At 49.0% G+C, this 20,511-nt stretch overlaps 1 protein-coding gene across 7 annotated transcripts in view; it reads left to right on the top strand.

Moving 5' to 3' along the window:
• The window catches only part of AGAP1 (ArfGAP with GTPase domain, ankyrin repeat and PH domain 1), a 308,994-nt gene extending 296,714 nt beyond the window's left edge, over positions 1–12,280 (top strand). For all 7 annotated transcript variants that reach the window (XM_058839370.1, XM_058839369.1, XM_058839368.1 and 4 more), the window contains 2 exons: positions 3,746–4,001; positions 4,424–12,280. In XM_058839370.1, coding sequence (XP_058695353.1) covers positions 3,746–4,001; positions 4,424–4,627 — 460 coding nt within the window. In that variant the 3' untranslated portion in view covers positions 4,628–12,280. The remainder of the gene's footprint in view (positions 1–3,745; positions 4,002–4,423) is intronic.
• The last annotated feature ends 8,231 nt before the right edge of the window (positions 12,281–20,511 follow it).

The raw sequence follows: 20,511 nt of genomic DNA, 5'->3' as shown, positions 1-20,511 counted from the left end.
AGTGCAAACTCACGGCTGAGGAACACAGTGCAGCTCCTGGAGCAAGGCTATGCTCAGAGGAAATCTGCTTTTTCTCTTGTCTGATGCTCCCTGCTTACCCTCCCCCCTTCCAGTGCCCAGTATTTATGTTTCCACATAATAATGATGTGATGTGGCTGGCAGAGTAATTTAAATAATTGGACATTATCTTGAGAAGCAAGAACCTAATTAGATCAAAATAAACCGAGAACTGAAATTTTCATCTGTTTCTAATAACCTTTTTACCTATGTACAGTGTTGCTGCTGCAGCAGGGATTTCATTATTCACACCACACTATGTTGGGGTTCATGAGTGATGGAGACTCCTGCAGGAGCAGAGAGCTTGGTGGCACTTTGTGGACAAGATTAGTGACTCATTCCTGGTTCTGTAGAGTGTTTTGCAGTCATCCTCTGCTGTATTTGTCCCTTATTTTATAACCAGCAGATACAGATCAGGGTTCGAAGGCAGATATTTAAAGAGAAAAGGCTCAAAGAATGTCTGACCTTAGAGCTCTGTCATTCATTTCTCTAAGTTTGTCTGGGAGCTTACAATGTTTGTTTTACTGCATATGAGGAAGAGGCAGCTCAGACCTTCTCCAGTGTTTGGTGTCATTGGGCCCGTCAGAGCACGTGAAGATGTTGCTTCTACAGCACACCAACTTTGATTTGGTCCTGAGACAAGGACTCCACTGTTGAAAGTTCACTGAAAGAGTCTTGGTTTGGCTTTGACAACTACAGCTGGAAGTGTCTGGTGTGGAGAGGGTCATTTAGAATTGCCAGCATCGCAATTAAGGGAGGAAAAGAGGGAAATATTTACTAGCCTTTATTTTAGGGACTGGTTCAGTGTCTTTCTCCTGATGAGTTGCTCTCCCTCACACTTCCTCATACTCTTATTCAGTTGATTTATTTAAAGGTATGTCAGTGCTGGCTGAAATGAAACACTGTGCCTCCTCTTCCTGCTTATTGCTGACCGCTCCAATAATTCATTTTTTAGCTCATTAACTAACAGGGGATGTGAGCAGTGGTCCTCCGGGGAACTGCAATGAGGTTAAGTGATCTACTGCTGACAACTCTGCTCTTGGACTGGCCTTCCTTGGGGGAAATGAAACCTCAACCAAGACAAGCTGTGGATCCCAGAAGTAAAATTGGGGCATCAGAGCAACAATTGCAGTATTTATGTCTTGTTGTCAGGGTTTCTGAGATGAATGCGAGCGGCGGAGCTGCAGCTGTCTCCCAGGAAAGTCCCCAGGACTTCCCATCCAAATGAAATGGTTTGTGCCGGAGATGGAGGGAGGATGTTTGTGGACATTGCCTTTCTAGATGCTCATTGGAAAGCAGTCCTTGTGTGTCGTGGCTGTCCATGAGGTGTAGTCCAGTGTGCTTTTCCTCCTACCTCTGATGAGGTTTTGTTTTCAATCCTAACATCCAAATCTTCCACGTGCCCAGTTTGTCCTGTTGGAAAAGACCTGAATCTCACTGCATACTGATGTCAGTGACGTGCTGCCCCAAATGCTTGAGGCCTTTGAAGGCACTTTATTTTGATTTATAGTTCCACCACAGCCCTTGATGTGACTCCAAAGGTGGAACTGGATCTTCCTGAGTGAAGTCATGGTGCCCAGCACTGAGGCAGGTGGGAGCACATTCTCCTTCCTGTGATATTGAATTTTAAAGAGTTTCCTGTTCTTTCAGTAGGACAAAACTGAGCAGGACTGGGGCATCCCTGTGTCTCTTCCTTGCATCCCTCCAGGAGTATCAGGATTGCCCACACGACACAGAGCAAATGTGAAATTTGTGCTGATAGATTAGTGAACCAGCAGCCTCAATCTTTGAGAGCCTCTGCCTGATCTAAGCAGTTATTCTCTCTGTTTAGTGTCACTATTACAGTTTAGGCTGAGAGGTGATTGGAAGTGGGAGATTGTGTCAGACAGCTTTTTTTTTTCTAAATAGAAAGGGACTTTTTCTTTTTCAGCGATCACAGCAATCGGTGCTCTGATAGGCACCAGAAGTTTCTCTCACTCCAAAGATGGTCTGGGGGAGAGGGGGATTCATCTGCAGACCATTGACTAAGCTAAAAAAAAAATATTTCTTACATATCTGAGGAATATTTCACCTTTGGGATGTATGGACATACAAAAAATAAATCCCCAGAGCCCTGGTGTGTGTTACTATGGGTGAACAGCACAGGTTGAATCACCTCATTTTCCAATCTGGCACATTTTAAACGTGTAGTGGATATGTTGGTTATACTCTCCATACCTCTGTGTGTGTTTAAAAATCATGTGAGGTCTTTGTTAACATCCTTGAAGATAATCTAGATGGATACTGGGAGTAGAACTGTTGCAAGAATGCCCCTTTTATTGTAGATAATTGCGTGTTACTTTATCCCTTTCGTGGCACTGGCTCTAGTTTGGCTTCTTACCTTAAAAAAATGTAATTAGAAAAACCATGAATTAAAGATTCTGATAACAGAACTCCTTTTCTTCCTCCTCTCCATCTGGAATACCTGCAGCAATACTCCATTTATCAGATCCTGCCATCAAAGGTTAATTTGCAACTGCCCAAATGGGTTGTGGAGGGTTTTTTTTGGTGTGTCTTTTAGCTTGCAGGAGTCATTCAGAGGTTTGAGGTAAAAGAAGCACTCTCTGTGTTAATTTTCTGTTTGCACTTTTGCTCTGAAGAAAAGCCCTGGCCCTGTTTGTGGGGTAAACTGTGGCCAGGGCAGGGGAGCTGTGCCTGCTTTGGGAAGCTGTGCCTGAAAGCATCCAGGCAGGTCACAGCAAGGTCACTCCACATGTCCCAGGAAATGATGCAAAACTAATCCAGATTTGCTGGTGGAAGGAGATGTTTACATAAGTATTTAAAAACAGATTAGGGCTAACCTGACACTAGATTACTGGGAGCAGTGTAAACACGACTGAAAGGCGTAAACAGAGCTTGGCCTTTTGTACTCCAGAGGAGAGAATCTGTCGCCAGGACCCAGTTGCCTGGCTCAGGTGATGTTTGTGGTTTTCACAGGCTGAGCAGATTACCTGAGGGACCTCTAAATGGGGCTTTGTCTGGGGCTGGTGCTCTCAGATCATGCAATTGTATGGTAATTTTTGAAATGGCGAGTGGAGGGCCTTGTTTGTAGTCCTTGTTCTGCTGTAACCTGATAGCACCAGAAAGCTTCTGATGGTTCTTTGATATATCAGGAGGAAAAGGTGCTTCAAAGCACTGGTTTGAATTTTGGGAAGACAAGAGGGATCATCCTTATGCCTTTGGGAACGTGACTCCGTTTGGAGGGGGACGGAGCCCCCATTTGGTTACTTCTGGTCTGGGATACAGAAATTGGGTGCATTTTATTTGCAGTGTATTTTCCAGCCTTAAAGTGGGACCTGGCAGCTTGTTGTGTCTTTGGTCTTTGTGACAGCGAGGGCTCTTGCCCTGACCTCTTGCTGGCCCAGGGTTTTTTAGGACCTCCTGGCTGTTGTGATCCTACAACCCCCTGGGCACAGCATCCATCAAGGAGGATCTCGAGCGCTGCCTCAGGAACAGTAAGGTGGACAACACAAATATTGCTAAAAACACAAGGTTTGTGTTCCTAACCTGTTCCTAAGGTTTGGGTGAACTGTTCCAGCGAGGGCTTCCTTGACATAGATGTGAAAGGGGAAATAACCTCCTTCTGTTGATGGAGCACTGTTGGCTGCGACACCAGGTGAGAATGACCTGTCCCCTCTGCCTTCCCTAGGGAGGAGAAAGAGCTCTGGATCCGCGCCAAGTACGAGCAGAAGCTCTTCCTCGCCCCGCTGCAGTGCCTGGAGCTGTCTCTGGGCCAGCATCTCCTGAGGGCCACGGCCGAGGAGGACTTGCGGACGGTGATCCTGCTGCTGGCCCACGGCACGCGGGAGGAGGTGAACGAGACCTGCGGGGACGGGGACGGGCGCACGGCCCTGCACCTGGCCTGCCGCAAAGGGAACGTGGTGCTGGTGCAGCTCCTCATCTGGGTAAGGATGCGCTGCCGTGCCCGGGGGCTGGGCTGTGTCCCGCAGCAGGACGGGCGGGAGCTGCTCCTGCAGGGCTTCACAAGGACCATGTCCTGAGGCTGGGTGTTCCTCACTGCAGGCTTTCAAAGGGCGGCACCGTGGTAGAAAAGCGTGTTTGTGCCTCTCTGCTGCTTGCTGGAAAGGGAAGGAGAGCGTGGGAAACGAGGGAGGAGAGATTCCCTTAGCTTGGAATACCGCCGGGGCAGATTCTGTCCCACACGTGTGACTCCCTCCCTCGAGAAACCTTTTTCTCCATACGTGGCTCAGTGTTGTCAGGCTGCTCTCCCGCCTGCTCCCTCATCCTCCCTTAAACCCAATCCCAAACCCGCTCCCAAAATTTGACCAGCACAGCTCCCAACAGCGCCCCTCTTCTTGCCCCGCAGTACGGCGTGGACGTGATGGCGCGCGACGCCCACGGGAACACGGCGCTGGCCTACGCCCGCCAGGCCTCCAGCCAGGAGTGCATCGACGTCCTGCTGCAGTACGGCTGCCCCGACGAGCGCTTCGCCCTCATGGCCACCCCAAACCTGTCCAGGAAGAACAACAACCGCAACAACGGCGGCGGGAGGATGCCCACCATCATCTGAGGGGAGCTCGCTCGCGTGTTCGCTGAGTCACATCCGCAGCCTCGCATTCCTCCATCCCCATCACCGCTCTGGGAGTCTGGTAACTCTCCATCTCCCTTTTCCCTTCAGTCCATCCCCGAGTCCCAGCCGGCACGTGGAGAGCGCCAGGGGCCGAGGAGGAGCGCGGGGGGCTGCCGGGCAGGCCGTTGTTTCAGCGCCCGCCGCCGGGCCGGGAGGGCGCGGGGGCACCGCCCGGGGACACGCCACGGCCCCGGGGCGCCGAGGGACGGCCGGGGGGAGAGGTGAGCCCGAGCAGAAGGAAGGAGAGCCGGTGACTTTCCCGAACTGACAGTGAAGCACATCAGAACATTTCACCTCTACCGAACGCGGCGACGCCTGGATTTCCATTCTCTTCTCCTGAAGAGCTTGACGGCATAAATCAGAAGCAAGCACAGAGTTTGTCAGGTTTGAAGCTCCTATGATGGTATGTGTCAAATCAGTTGTAGCTAATCTGTCCGGGGAGAATACTGGCTTCATTACACTTGTATAGTTGAGTTCTTCCAGCATTACTGCTGTTTAATAGAACATGATTAGTCATCACGGAGAAAAAAGCATATTAGCTGAGGAGGTAGTTACATGGCACGCTTCGGTGATTGCTTGGATGTGATTGCAATATTCTTAGAAGCATCATATTATCTCAGACATGTTCTTTCGAGCCCTTGGAGCCCTCCTTTCTAAATTCACTGTCATAATTTAGTATCTGTTTAATTTTTCAGTCCAAAGAGAGGAAATGAGTTGCTGAGTGTTATTTGACTGCAGTCTCCTTGGTGTAAAAACAAAATGGAAAAAATAAATAAGAGTAAGCCTGAAACACAAAAAGGAATAATGAATACCGCTACGGAAAACAACATTTCAAGTACGTTTGGTGAAATTAATAAATGCATTAAAGGCTGATTTTTTTTTTTTTTTAATTTTTTTTTTTTTTTTTTTAATGTTTTCAGCCAGCAGAAATAGGTTCTGTCGTTTTGCCAAGGTAAATTGTGTTGAGTTTTTGGTCACTCCTATGACGCATTGCCTAACTTATACAGATTTTTGTATTGTGTCTCTAGATTCTATGTATTTAAAATCTATTTGAATAAAAAAAAGACCGTAAATATACATTGAATTTTTTTTTTTTTTTTGTACAGAAAATGACATCTCTGTTAATTTATAAACTGTAATGGATGTGAGCTAAATAATGTGCAACTAGTTAGGATCTGTGTGTTACAGATCATTATTGTCCATTGATAATATTCCCAGCAGTGAACTCTTCTTTCCAAAGCCTGTGAGGAGCAACATATCAGAAGGAGATCAGGGCACGTTTTGGCACAGGGAAGTTAAAAAACCATGTGAGACCTTTTAGAAAGGAGAGAAGAGGCTGTTCCTCAGCGCTGTAAATACATTTTACTCCAGAAGTCAGGAAGCTTTCACAAGCCAAGACAAAAAGGCCCATTCTGGCTGGGGGAAGATCAGATTTGATTAAGTTCAGAATTGATAGCCTTCACCACGGCGGGCAGCGCTCCCAGCCCGGCTGCTTTCGGCAAGAAAAATGGCTTGTGGAAGTAGCCTGGACAGTTCATTGCAATTCCAAGTTTTAATACTTGATTGGATTATTTTGGGCTTAGCGGGCACATCCCAGCTTCTCCTGCTTCCCACTAGCAGGATTCTGGTGTGGGGAAGGTTTTGACAGGCAGAAAAGTGACTTTTATTTTTATCTTTTGAAATGGCATATGGCATTGTGGGGATGGGGGCAGGGTTTATCATGGAGAGAGTTGAAAACTCAACTGAATTCTGATGGCAAAGGAGCAATTATGTGAAGGCAGTGAGGTGCACACAGCATAGCAATTTGAAAATCTACCTGGCTCCTGTGTATTTCCCAAGCTTTTGGTGGTGCCCTTCCTTGGGGCTCTGGGTTTCATTCAGCACACAAATGGGAGGAGCAGCTTCTAAATAAACAGAATGTGGACAAATTGCAAAGGAATAAATGCAATGTGGTTATCTTAAGGGAAACAAAAAAACAAAAAGGAAAAATTACAGATTTGAGGTAAAATTCTGGGAGAAAAATGAGCATCAAAGTGGAAGCACAGGAATATTAACCAGCTTCTCTTCTTTGGGGGTGGTGTCCTTTTGTACTTTGTTGTTTTCTAGACCTTTGAGTATCTGGGGAGAGGGAATCTTTGTCCAGCCAGCCTGTGCTGACTGCACCAGACACAGCTGATTCCCTTCCCACTGGGATACTTCTAAATATTTTATTATTTTTTTTTAATTCAGAAAAGCTGTCTGTTTGAACTGCCATTTCTCCACCATTCCTGATGTTTGGTACTTGGAGGTGGTCCCTCAGGGAGGGGATAGCCCAGCTGATGTGCAGCTGAAGGGGATGCTGTGGAACCCTCTGTGTGCTGGTGCTCAGCAGCTTTGCCACAGCAGGGATTCAGGAATGGCAATCCCACAGGTGCTAGAGCTGCCTGCTGCTCCCCTCAAGGAGCATCCAGGGCATTTGCATCCCAAAAACCAAGTCCAGTGTTTCAAACCCACAGTGGGCAGAGTTCTCAGTGCACGTTCTGTTTCAGATTTTTAGGTTTTTTCCTAATTTAAATCCTTTTCTCTACGTTGTTTAATGCTCTCTTTGGGCCACCTTCCTTGGGCTGAGGGTGATGTTTGAGAAACAAGGGCAGCAGGCAGATTCCAGGTAGACAAAGTATGTGGTCCTTTCCTAAAGATCTTCTGAGGGCAACCCTGGAAAAAGCACAGAATATTTTTAGGAGAGGAAATTCCAGTGTGTTACAGGAAAAATTATGCATCCAGGCAAGCCAAGTAATACTTTTATTAAGTGGTAACATGGTTGCTTTTAATCTAAACGTGGTTTTAAAAGTGTTGGTATTGAAGCAGTGTCGGTGTGGGGGTCTGTGGGGAGCATTCCCAGCCTTGCACGTGTCAGAGCTCCCAGGGAAAGTCAGGAGGTCCCAGAATGTCCTGAGTTGGAAGGGACCCACCTGGTGAGGTCACCCAGGGCTGTTGTCACCAAGTCACTCCTTGCAGGGTGGAGGATGGGGGCAAAGCCCCTTCCACCAAGGCAGGGATGGAGGAAGCTCTCCTTGGCTGGATCCTGGTGGGGCTTGGCTTTGAGAGCTCCCCAGGCTTTTCAGGGGATGTGTTTGCACTGTGCAGAGGCTGCTCTTGGAGCCCTCCAGGTGCAGAGTCAGGCAACATCTCCTTGGAGATCCCACAGGAATTGTTATTCTCGTTGTTCTCTCCATTCTCCCACCCCTTTCCCTCTCCTTGTCTTGTGTTTAGCCACTCTAGTTGCTTTTTTACAAGTCCTAAGTGTGACCCAGTTCATGAGAAATCCCAGCAGCCAAAAAGCTGTTTTCTCTGGAGTCTGTGGCAGTGGCAGTGGTTGTCATTGCTCCTCCCACTTAACCCTTCCCCTCATCCCAGATACCTTGAAATCCCCCTTCCTCTGCACTTTATCCATCACTATAACACTAGAAGCGAGTCAGCCATTGCTGTTTCCATATTTCCTCCTATCTTTGTCCAATTGCTGTGGAATTTAGTCGGGTGTGTCACACCTGAGCCTGGGTATTGCCAGGGAGGGTTCACTTCTCCTTTGTCTTTCTGAAGAAAAAAGACCCAACCTTGGGAAAACTCAGGGTCCTGCCCTGAATGCAGAGATTTGGCCAAGGGCTCCCATTACCAGATCTCCAATTTTGGTGGTAAAAAAGTAGCAGGGGGAAAAAAAAAAAAGCAAAAAAATAAAAGCTTGGAGAACCTTGGTGCTGCTGGAAAAGCTGGGTGAGCTCCTGGAAGGCGGAGAGGATTTTGAAGCATTTGAGCGCAGTGTAAAATAACCGTGTAAACATTAACATTGTTTAATTCACTGTCTTGTCCCCCTTCCCTTAAATTATGTGTGTTAGTGCAAAAAAGAAATAAAAATAAAAAGCTTTAGCTGCACTTGGAGATTTCCCTGGGCCAGAGAAGGCTGAGTCACGTAGGGAGAGGAGTCGAGGTGGGAATGCAGATCCGGGTTTGGAAGTGATCTCCGGCACTGTAATGTAGAATAATTAGATTATATGGGGTTGGAATAGCTTCAGCTTTTATATTTGTATGGAGATCGGGAGAAATGAAGTAATTTGTAGTTTCTAGTGTAAAGTAGTGGTAGTGGAGACAAGCACAGATTTCACAAGGGGGTCCCCAAGGGGCCCTTCCCAAACGTCTCGGGGAGCCGCCTTTGCACCTTAACAGGGATGGTTACTGGGGTTCATTGTTGGTGAAATGGTCATTTCATGTTTGGTTTAGTGGGTGTTGTCAGCAGGGGGACTCGAGGGGAAGGAGGAAAGCGTTGGGGACCAAGCTTTGGGGCACCTTGGCGGGACAGGAGACAACTTCTCCATCCTCATCTCATCGTCAGGCGTCTTCCTCGCCCCTCCAGAGGCTGCTCCACCGACCCTTAGGTGGGATCTCTGCCTGTTGGGCCTGGATCTTCAGTTCCACACTTCCCATTCCTGATGATTTGTGGGTAAAATCTACTGCGTAGAAAACCCAGGTTTGGATGTTCTTGTGTTTGCTGCACAATGGGAAAAAAAACAAAGGCTCCGCAGTAAAGATCTTTTCAAGGTGGAAAAGAAACGCTGAACTACCCCAAATTAAGAGGTCCTGCAATGAGTTTGGAGTTCTAAGCTACCAAAAAAAAAAAGGTTGGCTTGAATGGTTTTATTGGAAAATAATTTCTTCTTTGAAAAAAAGTAATAGAGGTCATAGAGCAAAACATCCAGAGGTGTAGATGGGTGAATTTGTTGGTTTAGGATATTTGTAGGTTTTGCTTTGTTGTTTAGCATGGGCCAATGTTTAAAGTAAATATTGGGACAGTTTACCTTGAGTTGACTGAGTCTGTCCCACACTTCAAAGGGAGGTTTGAGGGGTTTTGGCCAGGATTGTCAGGAGCTGGGAATAGTTCATGTTTTGAGAGGGGAATTGCATGATTTCTACAAAGTGAAAGGTCAGTTTGGGACATGTTTTTAGGGCCCCAAATTGGCAAGCGTGTTTGTGGCCCCATTTCGTTTCAGGGTGACAGCAGGATGTGGGTGAATGAACTCCCATCATTTACTACCATCTTCAGGGAGGAGAATTTCACTTGTGGATGGATAAAATAAAGATGTCTTTGTGCATTTCAGCAGTCTTAACCTCTTCATCTCCCCATGCCTGCCTGGATCCCAAACCCCTGTTTTGTCACGTCCAGGCGGCAGCGCTCAGTTCTGCTGCCGGGGAGAGCCTCAGCTTTCCCTCAGCCATGGATTTTCTGGATGTGGTTTTTTTTTAGCTTCCAGTGCTAAGGACTGGCTGATTTGCAGTGCTTCAGAGCTACTCATTTTCACATCTGTGTGTTCTGTACAAAATGTGAAGGGGGGTGGGTGGGGGACGCTTCAGAGGTCTCATGGCATGCCGTGGGGTGGTGGCCACGTTGCTTGCTGGCAGTGAATAAACCTTCAGCTCTTCCCCGCTTTTCCATTTGGGGTTTTTTGTTGTTCCTGAGAGCTGAAGTAGCTAAAAACGTTTCCCTGGTCCTCAGGAATTGCAGGGTATGAGGAGGAGAACCCCTCACAGAGACGGCTCAAAGGCAAACCCCAAACTCCTGCAGGACCAAGGAAGGGTTTTGGTGCTGAGCTTGGGGATTTTGGGCGTCTGCATCCCGAATGTAGGGGTTGAGCTGAGTTGAACCCATGGGTGAAGTGCAGCCAGGGTGTCCTGAGCCCTCAGCTGGCACCTGGAGGTCACTTCTTGCTCTGTGTGTGTGTGTGCTGGTGCCTGCTCCTCACACTGCTGTCGGTGTTTGTGGGAATCCCCTTGATCACCATCAGGAGCTGCAGCCAGGCTTTGGTTGGATGTTTCCAAACGGGCAAATTTCCCAGCTGGAGCCAGACCAGGACTCCCAAGGAGGCAGGATGGGGGAACACTGTCTTGAGGGATGGAGAGGTGCAGGGAGATGAGGCCCAGGCTTGCTGCAGCCTCACAGATTTTCCTAAAATCCAACTCCTTGAGGCAGCAACATCCAGCTTGTGAAAACCTTGAGTTTGGCCTCCAGGACTGGAGGGGAAAAATCCCTCCCTTGCTGGAGAGGAGAAATCCCAGCTCACCACTGCGGGTGGGAAGCTCCAGGAAAGGAGATTCTGGAGGTGGAAAGGACAGAGTCTTGCATTTCAGATTATTTCTTTTTAATATAAATTTGCTTGAGACTCATCTTTCTGGCTGGATCTGAGTGTGGGAGCAGCGAGCTGTCGGGGATTCAGCGACGCTTCGGGTCCCGCTGCCTTTTGGGGCTGTTGAGGATAACAGGGAAATGTTTCCAAGGGAGATGTTCCCAAGAGCTGCCTCCAGGTGGGTTCTTCCCCAAGGGCAGCTCCTCATCCCTCCCTCCACGTGTTCTTGGTCATGACTGGCTCCAGAATTTTTGCTGTGGGGGGACCACAAGCCTCAGCTGCAGTGGGCTCATGTGCCACCGTCTGGGAACACCTGAGCCGGCGTTGTGGACACCATTTCTACCCTGGCTTTGGTTTCTTGTCCTTCCAGGGGCAGTCCCTAGGGAGAGGGCAGGTCTGGCAGGGCAGGAAGGAACTGTGGAGGGCCATGGCCAGGGACTCAGCTGGATTCTCCACTGAATCTGCTGAGGAGAAGAGGATGTACCCATGCAAGTCCCAGCTTTCCAGGGTTTGGCCCAGCTTCCTTTTACTGTGTCACTGTCACAAGAGCACCTTTCACTTGTAGAGTGCATGTGGGGGCACAGACTGAGCGGTGTTTGGGGCAGGAGTGTCTCCTGAAACACCAGGGACTCCTTTTGAGATGGATTTGACTCAGCTTGGAACGGCCAAGAGCTCGGATCTGCAGCTGCTGCTGCCTTCAAACCCCACAGCTGCAGCAGGATTTGAGCACATCTCAAATGCTTGGCCCACCCACACCTGAGCAGCTCCAACTTGTGGCCACCTGCAAAGGCTGGATTTTGTGTTCAGCCCCCAAATCTTTCAGGTCTTTCTGCTTTTTGGTGTTTTGTCTTTCCAGTTGAGTAGGGGAGGGAGCCCAGGTGAGGAGGGGACACCTGCTCGGGGTAGAGGCAGGAGATACCTAGCACATGGCAGGCTTTATAGCAAGTTTTGGGTTGTTGGGGGCTTGGTTTTTTGTTTTGTTTTCTGTTTCTGTAAATAATAATGTATAAATGATGATGAGACAGTGTGGAAATTCTAAAAAAGAAAAAAAAAAAAAAAAGAAAAAAAAAGTCTTTTGTTGTTGTTTTTATATTACCTCATCCAGCAAGTTTGTTTTACAATGACTCAATGATGCTTTATTTATATTGTTTGTACTGTAATTAAACCGATGGACAAACATTTCACTTTGCTTGTTGTTTCCTATGATTTGGGTTTGATTAAGTATGCCAGTTTGTATTATGTTCCCCTTTCCTCTCTCTCTCTCTCTCTCTCTCTCTCTACACGTCAAGATTTTTTGTGTCAGCTGTACAGTATTCTGAATAATTAAAAATAAAAATTAAAATTTAAAAAAGACAAAAAGGAAACAAAAAAAGCTGTAAAGTACTGCAGAGAGAGGCTGCTATATTGTATAGGTCTCTTTCTAATAAAGACAAGAAAACTTGTTGGTCGCAGCTCGTTCTTCCCTTGAGTCTTGGTGGTTTCATTGAGCCCCAGCTGCTTCCTTCTCCTGTGGCTGCTCAGATCCTGCCACTCTTTGCCAGCAATAAAGATGAAGGATTATCCAGGAGCTGGGATGCCAGAGGAGCCAGTAATTGATAAATTGATTGCAAATTGATAAATTAAAAAGCAGTAAGTCAGCCAGGCCATAATGGGTGTGTATCTAAGAGTTCTGGAAGTGGAGTGAGTGACAGATCTCCCGGCCAAAAATATGGGAGCTTTCATTAAAAACAGTTCTTCCCCCTGAGGAGGGGAGCAGTAAATGTTGCACCTTGGCTTTAAGACTCTCTGGAGGTGATCCAAGGAATTAGGCCAGTAACTGTTACATCTGTATCTAAATTGGTCAAAATGATCATTTAAAGTAAGAATAATAAAACATCTTTAAGGTCAGGATGTGGCATGGCCTAATCACTTCTTTGGAGGGAAATGGTGGCTCTCCATTCGGCTCCTGTGAATGAGCCAGCTCCAAGCCCTGAACAATGGCAGCTGATTGATGTTTAATTACAGTTTTAGAGGTCTTGTCCAACCCGAGGAGAAATCAGGAATCTGGGCAGGCTCAAGGAGAAGACAAAGAGAAGGTGATGGAGAGGGAAGCAGGAGGTGATGGGTTTTCAGCAGGGCAAACTGGGAACTCACTGGGAAGGTCCCTGCAGGAAGAAATTGCATCATGTTGGGGGAGCTGTGTGGTCCGTGGAGAATAGCAGGTAAAATTCCATAAATGTGCATTGAATGGAGAGGGGGAAAGGATGATTTAAAGAAGATTTAAACAACCCTGGTGTGAAGGATGAAATGAGACATTTAAGATCTACAAGGGCACCATGGAGAGAGAACCAGTGCTGTGGTTTGCCCATTCTGTGCTCATCTCACACACCACAGAGAAATTGGGGGTGCTCAGAGATGAGGAAGGGTGGGAAAAGTGGGGGGTTTTCCTCAAAAGAGGGAGAAGCAGCAGATTGGACTTGTCTCTTTTCCTTGCACCTTGCCCCTGACACAGTCCTGATGACCCCAAAGCCACCAAGAAGGACAAGATGCCCCACAGGGCATCAGTGCAGGTCTTGCTCCAGAGAAAACCTGGCCAGGGTTGGAAAGGTGAAATTGTATCCTCATGGTGTGAGTGGGGCTGCCAGAGGGTGGGATCTGGGGCTTTGGGGTTTGTTTTCTCAGCCTGCTGTGCCTTGACCTGTCCATTCCTCGTTGCCCATCCAGTGTCCCACCTCTCCTGTCAGGTGGGGATTTGGGGCAGCTTTGCTGCTCCTCATTTCCAAGTGCTCCAGGGAAGCTGCAGCGGCACCGTGGGGGATGAAAACCCTCAGGACTGCCTATGGCTGTTATTTTCCCCCTTTCCTTGGGGGTCACACGGCTGGTTTGTCACACAGCAGCTGCACCCCTTTGTTCCTGCAAAGTTTCCCCACCCCGTTCAACCCCTCCAGCACCGAGGCAGGAGGTGGGTGCTTTGTGTTCTGGATTTGAAATGTGAACTTGCAGCGAGGGAGAACTCGGTTTGGATTCCCCCTGGGTGTAAAGCTGTAGTAGTGCTCCTTTTTTTTTTTAGGAACCATCTGTCCCTCCCCTCCTTTGCTCTCCTGAAGGGTTGAGGGTTTTGATTTTGTGATGGGCACAGCTGGCTGCTCCCTCTGCCTAACAACCCTCCTAAGATCTGGCTTCTCCTGGAAGATGCTGGTGCTCAGGGATGGTGGAGCAGATTTAAGGATGCCTTTCATGCCCACGTTCCTCACCTTACCCCGAGCCCACCCCTGTGTACCCCTGAAGCGCTCCCAGCTGGTGGCATCCACTGATGCCTTGGGAATAAAGAAAATATCCTACGGCAAAGCAACGGAGGTCAGGAGGAGGTTTTGAAGGAAAACTCTTGATTCCCATAATGGGAGTAGGGGAAACATCCCATTTTTTTCCTTTTTTTTTTTTTTTTTCCTTTTTTTTAGGAGAAAAAGTAATTCCTAAGAAGCCCAAACTGTTGCTCTGCCATAAAGGCTTTGCTGTGCATTTCCACCCTGGTCTCCAGAGGATTCTTTCTGATGGATGCTGCGAGCACCAGCTCAAGGAAGCTTCTCCAGAGCCCAGAAGATTCTCACTCCATAGGTACTACCTACTTTCAGTCCTCACCCAGGACATTCCCTGGACAGTTCTGCCCATTTTCATTTGGTTTTTTACCACAAATCCAAACTGGTGTGAAGGGAGTGATGGGACGAGCGCAGGAAGCTCAGAGGTGGTGGGATGGGGCTGACCCTTCCTGATAAACAGCTTTGTTTTCCACAAGAGACCCAGATCCATCTGGTTTTTAAACAAAAGAAAACATTTCATGCTTCATGGAGGTCAGGTAAGAGCAACCTTATAGAGCCAGGTCTTTATTTCTCCACCTGTGGCCAAAAGCCAGAGCTGGAGCTGTCTGAAATCTGATTTTATGGGGTTTGTGCTGTGGATTTCCCCTGCCTGGAAGTTGAAAATTCAGGGACTTCTGAGCCACCTGTTTTCAGTGAGTGAAGTAATCCTCAGTGGATTTCTCTTCCACCAGTTTGGCTGATCCCCAGAATCCCTGGAAAGCTCTGAGCACCCACAACATCCCACATCAAGGCCATAGGATGCTCTGGGTTGGAAGGGACCTGGAAGCTCCTATTGTTCCTGTTGGAGTCAGAGGCACAGAGTGCCCTTATCTCTGAAACCTGGCTCTGACATCCAAGAAAACACTGGATTTCATATCACACCCTGAAAACAACCGTTAAATAGAAAAACTAAAAGTGTGAGTGTGTAGATTAGAGAGTTTTCTTAAGTCACTAGGGAAAAAGTTAGAGTTTAAACTCGTTTAGAGAGCAGAAGACAAGATGGAGGATTCAGGCTATTGTCTCTTGTCCTTCTTCATGTTCGTCTAGAGGTTTTTGGGTAATAGTAAGTGATTGGATAGAAAATGTCACAGTGCAGCACACAGATGTTGGGTCATTGGGTCATTAAGAAAAATAATTTATGTGTCTATAGTTAATTGGGTGAGAATAAGTATAAAGATAAAAAGCTGTGTATTTCGGGGCCATTTTGTGCTTTTCCAGCCAACTCGAGCCAGGCCATGGTGGGTTGAACTTGAGCAGAAAGTCTGGGGAAGACCTGCAAAGTCTTTTGATATATATGAATGAACACAAGAAACAAGAAGCTAAGGAGCCTTTGGAGAATCCTTCCTGAAATAGAAGAGAGATAAAGGAGACTCTCCCTGAGGGAGTATCCCAAAGGGCTCAGCCCTGAGGAGACCAAAATCTCCAGCAACAGTTCCCACCTCCTGCATGAGCAGGGACACCTCCCACTGGATCTTGGTGCTACCCTGGCTGGGAGAAGTCCCACACCGAGCTCCTCTGAGCCTTGGAGCCCATCCCTGTTCTCCTCTCTTTCTGGGATGGGTCTCAGGCAGGAGACACTCGCAGGAATTGCACTTTTTCCGTGATGAAATGGAATTCATTTCGCAATTCCCACTTGGGCAAGGCCCAGAACGTGACTTTGGAGAATCATTTTGGTTGGGAAAGACCTTCCAGCTCCTCAAATCCAAGCCTAAAGGGAGGGCACAGCCTGTGGGAGTGACCAGGGGGGAAACCACTCCAAGTGCAGTGGGAAAACCACGGCTCAGACTGGAAATCCCACCAGGCACTCATTGATCTCTCCTAAAGCCCAGTAAAGCCTTTAATTGCCCAATAAATGCGCTGCTGTAACCATTTGACGCCCAGCACCAGCAATTAGCACTTATTTATTTGCGTTCTGCTCCCTCCCATCTCCCAGCTCCCAGATCTGTTCCTTTGGAACCGGGGAGACTCCCTGGGGTCACCAGAGTGAGGATGAGGAGCCCTGAAGCGCTGGGAGAGGAGAGCTGATGCTGTTCCATGGAGCAGGAGGGATGTGGAGCTTTCCTGGTGCTCAGGGATTGACCTTGGGTTTCCAGGGAATGCATAAAAACCCCTGGAGTTTGCTGCAGCCTTTCAGGAATTGCTGCTGGTGCCACCGAGGGCTGCTCGTTGTTCAGCTGAAGAGAATCTCCTGATCACTTTTTGCAGTAAAAAATGGACATTTCTTGCCGTTTTGGTGCAGGAGCAAAGGATTCCCATCGTTTGGGAGGATTAGTGGGAATGGAAGGCCGGGAATGTGGATCCAACGAAGCAAAGGCTGGGATCTGAAGCAGCCTCAAGCTGCCAGGGACAGGGAGAGGATGAGAAGGAGAGAAGAGCTCCCTGCCTGGTGCCCACCAGCAGCAGGAGGGAGAAAAGGGGTTCCCAACTGCCAAAACAGCTCCTCCTGCCACGCTGCCAGCACTGGATGGACACCGGCTTGGGAATCCCACCTGGAGCTCCCTGGGAGGCCAAAGGAGCCCCCCGAGAGGCTGTGGCTGCTGTGCTGGGATGAAGAAGCCCCTCAGCATCCTCATGTGGGTCCCCAGGTGCTGCCAGAGGGAGGGGGCAGAGCTGAAAAATTCCGTGGGACAAAGCGGGGTCCCGGCCAAAAACCAACTCCAGCCTCCCAGCCCTGTTTTTACCCTTTTCTTTCTGGGGATGTTGGGGATCCCCACGGATGGATCAGCCTCTCTGATGCTGCTGGGGAAATTCAGCACCAACTTCCTCTTCCTCCTCCTCCTCCTCCTCCTCCTCCTCCTCTTCTTCCCAGCAGAGATGCAGCATCCTCATCTCATCTCATCTCCCGCTCTGCAGATCCAACTGGTAATGGCCGGGCTGATTGACTGCAGATTTCCCCGTAACTGAGCTTAATTAGCAAGCTAATCAGGTCTGGAGTTGGTTCCAATTTATTTATTGGCTGGTGGCTGCCGCTAATCGGCCTGGCCAGTTAATTCTGGCAGTGCCAGGTGAACAAATAATTCGGGATTTCATTCTCTGCCACACTCCCTGGAGCTGGGATGCAGAATCCCCTCCCTGCGAGGCGAGGGAAGCTCTGAGCTCCGTGCCCGGCTCAGAGCAGCTCTGGCTCACCAGGGGGATGATTTTTGCAGGCAGGGAGAGAAAAGGAGTTTGCTCTTTGCAGAGTAGCAGAGCTCAAACACCCAAAATAGTCCTTGGAGCAGGGAGGAGGCATCCAAAGGCAGCGTTGTCCGTGGGTCACCTCTTCTGAAGATGACCCAGAGCAAGGCTCTTACAACTTGTGCTTCTTAGCTCCCTCCAGCAGTGCAAGGAGGGATTTAAAAGAGATTTTTTTTAATTTTATTTTAATTTTTTTTTTTTTAAATACAGTGAATTTTTCTGTCTTCTTCTTTCCCCTTGGACTTACTGGGAAAGAAGCATCCCTGGGTGCTGGGGCATCTCTGAGCTGATGTTCTTTGGGTGGAGGCAAAGGAGAAAGGGGAGCACTGCTGGTGTGGCAGAGAGGATCTCCCCCAAGTGCTGGGGAGCCAGGGAAGCAGGATTTGAAGAACAGGGAAACAATTCCCATCCTTGGCTCCTGGCCCTCCAGATGTCCCAGCAATCTCTGGATGGGGGACAGAGATAACAGCAAGAAAAGGAGGGAAGGGAATGGGATTTCCACATTCCCTGCTGTAGGGAGGAAGCAAAGGGAAGAAAGGCAAAGGGAGAAGAAGAACAGCTGGAGAAGGCACTTGCACTGGCAGGAACCACTCTTGGCTGAAGCATCGATTCCCTGAGGGCATCCAGTCTCCAGCTGAAGACCTGGAGAAGACAGGGAGAGCCCCCACACCTTGTTAGTTGGCTCTGATCTGTAATGGATCCATATTTTAAGGCAAAAAATTAAGGAAAAAAGGCCTTGCTCCTCACTGGAGCCTGCCTGGCTCGAGCTGCCGGATCCATTCCCGAGCTGCTGCCCCCCTGTTGATTCCAGGGCCTCCAGTGCCGGAGTTTTCACCTGTGATGGCACTTTTTGGGTGATAATTGAGTCGTTTCCCCTCTCTCTGACAAGAAGGCAGGAGGTGGGTGGGGGTCAGGACCTGGCACCCTGGGGACAAGGGGTGACAACGCCAGCCTGGGACCTCCCCATTCCCCTCTATCCATGGACAGCCCTTCCCTGGGTGCCGAGCTCACCTCATCCATGGAAGTGTCCCAGGCCAGGTGGGACGGGGCCTGGAGAAACCTGGGACACTGGAAGGGTGAAATGGGATGAGCTTTGAGGTCTCTCCCAACCCAAAGCCTGCTGTGATTCCAGGGCCTGCTGGCGATGCAGGGCAGGCAGGGAGGTGGGGGATTGGGAGCTGGGTGAATCCAGAGCCCCCTGGAAGCAGGGAATGCTCCCAGCACCAGGGGAGAAGAGCATTCCTGGCTGAGGCTCTGAAATCTCTCCTGGAGAGGATTATTAGAGGGAGTAATTGGGATCACCTCACTTTACAAATGTTACTTTGCAGAATGAGGCGGGAAGACAGATCGATCTCAACTATTATTCATTAAGGAAAGTCCTTTATAAATCCCAAATTAACAATTTCTCTCGGAGAGAGCCTTCCCATTACCCTCCTTTTGCAGGGACTTATTGCCGCTCTGGAAATGGGGAAATATGAAAATAATTGGGGAGGGGGGGAGAAATAGCAGCTGTGGGCTTAGGAGCCCAGCATCTGGTTTAAAAAAAAAAAATACAGATGTGTGTCTTAAAAATGACCAGGAGCCTAATTCAGAGGGGCAATGTTTCTGACAGATGCTGGGAGCCCATGGCCCTAACGAGGCTCAGAAAAGCCCGAGTGGCTTCTTAGGAACTGAGGGATTATTTGTAAATGTTCAGGGCTCCACGGCACAGCTCCAGGTTGGCAGAAGGTCTCTGCTGCCTCCATCCCCTCCAGGCAAGGAGGGAACTGGGACAGAGCTGCTCTCACTGGTTGCACTGGGGAACCCTCTGCTCTGCTCTGTGCCACCGGGGCTGGGCAGAGATAAAATTATCCGGGTGTGCTGCTGCAATCTGAGGCTCTGGCTCGGTGTCTGGGGTGGGGAGAGACAATTTCAACCCGAGCCCTTCGGCTGAAAAGCACTAAAGACAATATTTTGGGGTTTTTCCCCCCAAGCACTGCAGGAAAACCACAGTTCTTGCTCCTTAAAAACTTCCAGGTTGGGTGCAGGGCGTGGAGCTCAGGCAGGAGGGTGAGCTGGTGGTTTTTAGACGGGAATTGTGTGTTTGATAATGTGTCTTACCCCCAGCTGCCACATTTGGGGCGATGGAACACGCCCCGAGGATGCCTTGGGGGTGTGTGCAGAAGGATTTGTTATAAAGAGATGTTGCTGTTGCCCAAAGAAGCTTTTGACAGGTTTGCTTTGAGTCAAGGCTGCCAGCAAGAAAAATAACAATTCCTTAATCCATGGCTTCTTTTGGCTGTTCTGGGAATGCCAACAAGGGGGGCAGAAGTTTCTTAAAGGGCTTTTGGGGCCAAACCCATCTTTTCCCACAGCCTTTCTGAGTATGATGCTTTGGTAGCAGAACCAGAAATCCTGAAGAAGATCAAAACAGGGAGGAAAACAGCAAAGATTTCTGTTTATACTCAGGCAGTTGCAATTTTTATCACTTCAGGGAGTACCAGGACATGCTAAGTCTAAAAAAAAAAAAAAAATTAAATCACTGCTAATGACCCTTTTGGGGGGGGGTGCATTTTTGGGATATTGGTGCCTTTTAGAGAAGCTCGGGAGCTCCAGGCACTTGGCAGCTCCTCGCTGTTGGTAACACTCTCCTGGAAAATGATAAGTGGGAATCCCCGGTTTGTCTTTTGCTCCGTTAATTAACAGGATCTGAGCATTAATAGCGCTCCCCCGGAGCCTGCGATGGGCCCTTTGCCACTCATCCTGGCAGGCCAGGGGTAAACACCCCATATTTCACTGCATTTTCACTCCATCCCCCTGCCTCGGAATGATTTTCCCGGGGCTCGGATGGAGGGATGAATTCCCTTTCCCCTGAGGATGGAGGGGATGAATTCCTGTTCCCCTGAGGATGGAGGGGATGAATTCCCGTTCCCTGAGGATGGAGGGGATGAATTCCTGTTCCCCTGAGGTTGGAGGGGATGAATTCCCGTTCCCCCGCGGATGCCGGAGCGGAGGAGGCGGCTCTGAGCATCCTCATCCCCCGGCGGCAGCGCCGCCGCTCCCGGGGCTCTCCGAGCAGCAAAAGCTGGAGCTGCGGCCGCTCCTGGATCCTCCTCCGCTCCTGTGAAAAACCAAAGGGACTCGGGAGTCGGCACGGAGCGCTCTGGGTTCCCGGGGGGGG

The sequence above is a fragment of the Poecile atricapillus genome, chromosome 5 (assembly GCF_030490865.1).
Source record: "Poecile atricapillus isolate bPoeAtr1 chromosome 5, bPoeAtr1.hap1, whole genome shotgun sequence".
NCBI lineage: Eukaryota > Metazoa > Chordata > Aves > Passeriformes > Paridae > Poecile > Poecile atricapillus.
Note: the sequence above shows the minus strand (reverse complement) of the source record. Positions and strands in the feature narration are given on the sequence as shown.